This window comes from Lupinus angustifolius, chromosome LG13, assembly GCF_001865875.1.
Source record: "Lupinus angustifolius cultivar Tanjil chromosome LG13, LupAngTanjil_v1.0, whole genome shotgun sequence".
NCBI classification, from domain to species: domain Eukaryota; kingdom Viridiplantae; phylum Streptophyta; class Magnoliopsida; order Fabales; family Fabaceae; genus Lupinus; species Lupinus angustifolius.
The window spans coordinates 4,594,811-4,601,534 of NC_032021.1; the positions used below are offsets into that span (position 1 = coordinate 4,594,811).

Genomic DNA, 6,724 nt, shown 5'->3' on the forward strand with positions numbered 1-6,724 from the left:
CAAATGGCATCATCCTGTATGTGAAGACACCAAAACGACAAGTGAAAGCTGTTTTTTCCTAGTCTTGGAGATCCACAGTGATTTGATTATAGCCAGAATATCCATCCAGGAAGCAGTAACATGCTTGTCCAACCAATCTCTCAATAATTTGGTCCATGAATGGCAGAGGAAAGTGATCTTTGCGAGTAGCCTGGTTCAGTTTCCGATAATAAATGCACATACGCCATCCAATGATTGTTCTGGTCGGGATTAATTCATCATTATCATTCCTAACCATAGTCATACCCCCTTCTTTGGTACCACCTGAACTAGACTCACCCACTTGCTATCAGATATGGAATAAATCCTCTCAGCATCCATTAATTTCATCACTTCCTTCTTCAATACTTCCTTCATAGTGGGATTAAGGCGCCTCTGAGGTTTCGCCACTGGTTTGTAATCCTCTTCCATATGAATCTCATGCATGCAATAGGAAGGACTGATTCGATGAAAATCAGCCAGTGTCCACCCTATCGCCCCTGTATTCATCTTTAGCATCCCAATTAATAATTTTTCTTCATCACATGAAAGGGTGATGCTGATGATTACCGATTTCTGCCTTCTTCTTCTATGAATACATACTCAAATGCGAAGGAAGTATTTTCAACTCCACCTTTGGAGCCTCAGATTGCTTCTCTTTACCCAACTCTTCAATGTGATTCTAATTAGATACAACCTTGCGGGTTGCATCCCACTCTGCCAACACATGTTTTGATCATCCTATCCTCCTCCATACTACTTCCTTCTAGGTCTCCCTTCAATACCTTCTCCAAGGGACTACTCATATTCAAGTGAATGTCATTGAACATGAATAAGTCATCAATGACATCCACTCGAAAGCAGTGTTGCTTGTCCCTCTGATTCTGCATAGCTTCAAAACCATTAAAATTTACCTCTTGGTCTTCAACTCTTACCTTCAACTTTTCGTCATCAACATCAATAATAACCCTGGCAGTCTTCATGAAGGGTCTTCCCAAAATAAGAGGAATCTCCTTATCCTCGTCAATATCCATGATGACAAAATTCATAGGAAAAACTAACCCATATACCTTTACCAAAACATCCTCCACAACTGCATAAGGATACTTAATAGATCTATCAGCAAGTTGCAAGGTCATCCTGCCAGACTTGATCTCCAAATCCCCCATCATCTTCAGCATAGAATTGGGCATCAAATTAATGCTGGCACCCAGATCAAGCAGTGCCTTTCCCACAGAAAATTCACCAATAGTGACCGGAATAGTGAAGCTGCTCAGATCTTTAGTCTTTTGAGGCAAAGACTTCTGAATGATAGCACTGCACCCAACTTCTAAGGTCACTGTCTCTTCTGAAAGCTTTATTTTCATTGTCAACAAGTCCTTCATAAATTTGGCATAGATAGGCATTTGTTCCATCGCCTCCATGAAAATAATGTTGATCTGGAGGTTCTTGAATAAATCTAAGAACCTAGCATATTGTCGCTCCTTATCTTTCTTGGAAGGTCTCTTTGGATAAGGGAGATCCTTTAACTGAGGTAGGTCACCCTTCCTCTTATCATTGTTGTCCCTTTTATCATCCTCACTAGTAGCAACCTCTTCCTCATCTTGTACCACATCACCCTTTTGTGTCTCTATGATTACCTTATCTGATTTCCCAGCTTCAGTCTCTCTCATAACCTCTTCCTCATCTGCTAAGTTCTCATCAATGACCTTACCACTTCAAGTAATAATAGATTGGCAGTGTTCTTTCGGATTGGTTTCAGTATTGGCAGAGAATTGTTGTGGATCTGAATTCTGTTATGCCATTTCCTTAGCCAACTGAGTCACCCGAGTCTCCAAATTCCTTATAGAAGCATCAGCATTTTTTTGGTTTCAAATGGAGACTCGCATGAATTTCTCTAATGTCTCTTCCAACTTTGTCTGCCTCTCATGTAATGGTGGATGTGGATCTTGCTGATAAGATGGTTGATATGGTGGTTGCCTGTTAGATGGTCCTACTTCGTGCCTCCACCCAAAATTCTAGTTCTGGTTCTGGTTTCCCCTCCAACTCTGTGAAAATTGATAGTTGAACAAAGGGTTGTAAGGAAAATTATCTTGACGAGGTTGATTGTTAACATACTGAACCTCCTCTTCTTGTAAGTTGGTAGGCATTGAGCAATGACCAGTAACATGATCACCCCCACAAAACTCGCAATGTACCACCTGTTGATGAATTGAAGGAGTTTGTACCACATTTAACCGTTGAGGCAACTTGGACATTTGCTTTGTGAGTGCCTCAATCTTTTGTATCAGAATCTTGTTTTGAGCCAGAATGGCATCAGAAGTATTGAAGTCTAACACACCTCTCTTCTGTATTGTCCTTCTATTATGTTGAGCTTGCTTATCTGTAGCAGATAATGTAGTAATAATTCTAGTAGCTTGCTCAGCATCCACCGTCATCATAGTGCCACCAGCTGCGGCATCCAATATCATCTTAGTCTCTGGCTTCGACCCATCACATAAAATATTTAGTTGGTCGACATCCTCAAACCCATGGTTGGGACATTTCCTCAGCAACACCTAGAAACGTTCCCATACCTCATAAAATGTTTCCTATGCACCTTGTCTGAATGTTGAAATTTCAAAATTTGCATGCACACACCTCGCCGAAGGGAAGAATCTTGTCAAAAACTTAGTTTCCAAATCGCTCCAATTGGTTAAGCTTTGGGTTGGATGTGATTTTAGCCATTCCCTAACTTCACCAATGAGGGAAAACAGAAACAACATCATGTATGCAGCTTTGCTCTTAGTGTAAGAATAACCTATAGTAGCCACCAACTCATAAAAACTAGATGAGCATATGGATGTTCATAGTCCTTGCCCGTGAACTGATGAGCATTAAGAATAGGATAAACTTCCTAAAATCAAATAACAATTACAATTGAATCGAATACAGGAGTACAAAGGTTAGAAGATTACATTTTGAAACCCACAACAAGATCTATTCACTCATTGTTGAAATAAGTTTTTTAGAGGTTTTCTCGCTCAACAAATTGTCCCCGGCAACGGCGCCAATTTGTTGAAAGGCAAAGTTTTCTCTTCGGTGTGTTTTATTTATTTGGTTAAGTAAGTGAACTCGGTTTTATTCTTTGTTCGCCATCTCAGATTTGTTGAAATAAATTCCAACGCCGGTATAATGGTTTCAAGAATATTTCAGTTACAACTTACTTCTAATAATCATGTGAATAAGTTATTCCTTTTTTGTCTCATCTCGGCTTTTGTTAGAATAAATTCTAACGCCGGTACAATGGTATCGAAGCAATCGCCTATTACATAATTATTAAGTACCTTTGAATACCATCTCGGTTTTGTGGAATAAATTCCAATACCAGTCTGATGGTATTCTAATGTAAAAAAGTGACGAATAGTTAGTTGTTAGAAACAACTAAATAAATAAAGAACAAAAGAATAATAAATTTAAGTGATCGTTATTTATTTACTCCCTTTCGGGTTCATTTTATTCACAAACCAAACTTCTTCCTTAAGGAAGGTTGGTGTTAAAGAATAAATGAATTGCGGAAAGTAAATAACAATAAATAAAAGTTAGTAAGTTAGCTTCATCACTTTTGTATATTAAAAGGTGTTTTCAACAAATAAATTTATTGATAACACTTTACTATTTTACAATTTACACCTCTTCAGCATGGGTTTGGTCGCTTGGTCAAGTAGCTTGGTCACCTCCTTAAGCTTGACTCACCAAGGCTAGTTGTGAGCTATGGGACCAGCTATGATGAGCTACTCCTGAAAAGCCTATCGTGGGCTACTTGAAGTGAGGTCATGCATGACTTCATGGTTTCTTGATGGCTAAGTTAATTCTGGGTGCACACCGCTGAGCACACATGTGGCACCGCTAAGCTGTCTGCTTGAGCAGCTTTGACCGTGCTGACTAGGACGTGGCTTGGGGCTTGCTGACCTGGTCAGGTGTCTGGTTCACCACTGAGCACACATGTGCCACCGCTGAGCTGCCTGGTTGAGCAGCTTGGGCGTGTGCCAGCCTTGTGTTCTGACTGTGTCAGGCTTTATCTAGTGCTAGGCTGAGCGGTCAAGCAGGTCCGCTAAGCTGTCTACTTGAGCAACTTGGTCTGTGCTAGGTTGGTTTGACTAAGCCAGGTTGGGTCTGACCATGCCAGGCTGGTGTCCAGGTCAGCTCAGTGTAGCTTAGTCCACGTTTAGTTGCATGCTTGAGCACCTTGAGTTTGACTTCTTTTTCTTCTTAAACCATGAGTCTTTATTCTCTTTTCTTTTTCTTTCTAAATCCTACAAAACACATTAAAGAGAAATACAAACACAAATATACAAGATTGTGATATTTTATCCAAAAAGTATTGTTTTTAAGTTGGTTTTTCTCAATTATGCTTAAGATAAGTGCCATAAAAGTGTATGAAATTTAGGTATGTTTGGCACTTATCACTCATTCTCACCTTTACAATGCTCGAATCATGAGATTATACAAGGAAAATATGAAGTAGAATCGTTTCCACGACTTCTATCCTAATCTCCATTGTGTTTCTCTCTATTTTTCATGCCAAGAATACTTCAGAAGTGTTTCGATAACCTCCCCTACTATTCAGAACTTCCTATATCAAGTTCCAACTGCTATTCTCTCGCTCAAGCTAAGGGTTCTCACTTGAGCGAGAGGAAATGCCATTCCCTCGCTTGAACTTGAACACCTCGCTTGGGTGAGGGAAAACAGAGCATAAATGAATTTTGGCCCCCAATTGTCGCTTGAGCGACAGTCCCTCGCTTGGGCGAGGGACAACAATATTTTCTGATGATTTTCTTCTGAATTATTGCTTTGGCGACCATTCCCTCGCTTGAACAAGGCTTGTGCTGTTCAGAAACTCATTCTTCTCTTTTTTTTCTCCTTTGTTCATCATTTCCTAACCTGCAAACAACAAAACACAATTAATTCCTAAACAATACAAGATTAACTAAGTTATCGGAAATTGTAAGCAATTACAGCATAAATACGCACTAAGTGCCCCAAAATCATATACATTTCCTTAAAAATTTGGGACTTAACAGTAATACCATGCCAAAACCAATGATTATTATCATTACCCCTAAGAGAGAGATTGCCTAGATCCCTAACCCAACCAGATTTTTTAATAAGGGACGATCTAGACTCAGCCCCCGAAGAAGTAGTAGAGTCCTTGCCATATTTAGAACATAACACTTTACACTAGAGACTCTCTCTCATTAAGCAAACACCAGTTCCTTTTCCCATGGAAAACAAGATTAAAAAGGTGGATATATTTAACCTCGAGCCCCCTAGACTTAGGAGTACACACCTTACCCCATTTAACCCAATTAATTTTTCTATGATTGTCAGTCCCTCCCTAAAGAAAATCAATTTGAACTTTTCAAATCGAATTAACAACAACAATAGGAGCTTTATAAAAAGACAAAAAGTGCACAGGGAGAGTAGAGAGGATCGTGTTAATCATGATGAGCTGACCACCGAAAGATATATTATTCTTTTCCAAGAAGATAGTTTATTCTGCAATCTTTCAATAACAGGCTTCCAAGTAACATGTCTTTAATGATTCACACCCATGGTAATATCCAAGTAAGAGAAGGAAGTATGAGAGATCTTGCAATAGAGATTATCAGCCAATCTCTTAGTGTGATCCTCGACAACACTTAATCCCAACAATTTACTTTTGGTGAAGTTAATTTTAAGACCAGAGGAGAGTTCAAATAACCGCAAAATAATTTTCATAGCCGAAATGTTCTGATCAGAGCAATCACCAATTAAAATTGTGTCATCGGCAAATTCAAGTAAAGATACATCAATGTTGTCTAGGCCCCCCTTGTAGGGTTTAAAAAGATCTTGAGAAATAGCTTGCCGCATGAGATCGAAAATCAGAATATTGTGACCATAATTATATTTGCAGAGTGTACTTTAAAATATTGGCTCAAAAGGTTTAGCTTCCATCCTGTTTGAGAGCCGCTTAAGGTGGTAAAATTATGCTCTATAGATGATTTTTTTTTGTTCTGTAAATTTTTTTTGATCGGAAAATATTAGTATGTTAATATTTGTTGTGGATAATAGTCATCGTCAACTTCATTCACTTCAACCATCAAAACCACCTTATAAATCCATTTTTTATTTTTTAAATTTTTTTATGTTGAAACTTGTACCTACAACCTCCTTCACTCATTTCTTTAAACCCTCAACATCAGACCATATTATGAGTCTTTGACTACAAAGTTAACATGCATTATCTTGTTATAGTTTAACATGATGTTTTAAAAACTGCGATTGTGTTCATGATCATGATTGTGGATGGGATTAACGTGATTGTGGTTATTACAATGTAAATTACGATAGTTGTAATATGAAATTAATTAATATATACACAAAATTCAAAAAAATATATTATTTATTGTAACTATTAATATTATTTTTATTAGTAATTTTTAATAGAGCTTTTATTCATTTTAAGATTTTGAATCTTCACAATTAATAATTTAAAATAGGTCTGTGATAGAAATAACACAACTTTGATAACCAAGAAGTAAGAAATTCATAAGTATATATTTAAGAAATTATAAATATGTTTATTATATCATATTATCATATTTTACACTAACAAAAATGAATTACATTTACTTAGAGTAGTATGACATTTTGAAATTCTTATTATCATCAAATTTGTAATTAA

The 6,724-nt window shown here is 37.5% G+C and overlaps 1 protein-coding gene across 1 annotated transcript; it reads right to left on the minus strand.

Moving 5' to 3' along the window:
- LOC109363524 lies at positions 705-1,691 on the minus strand. Its single transcript, XM_019609789.1, has one exon. The coding sequence runs from the start codon at positions 1,689-1,691 to the stop codon at positions 705-707; it is 987 nt and encodes a 328-aa protein (XP_019465334.1).

What these genes read in the sequence shown, in the direction of transcription:
- LOC109363524 (XM_019609789.1), bottom strand. Translation starts at nt 1,691, where the DNA reads ATGAGAGAGACTGAAGCTGGGAAATCAGATAAGGTAATCATAGAGACA.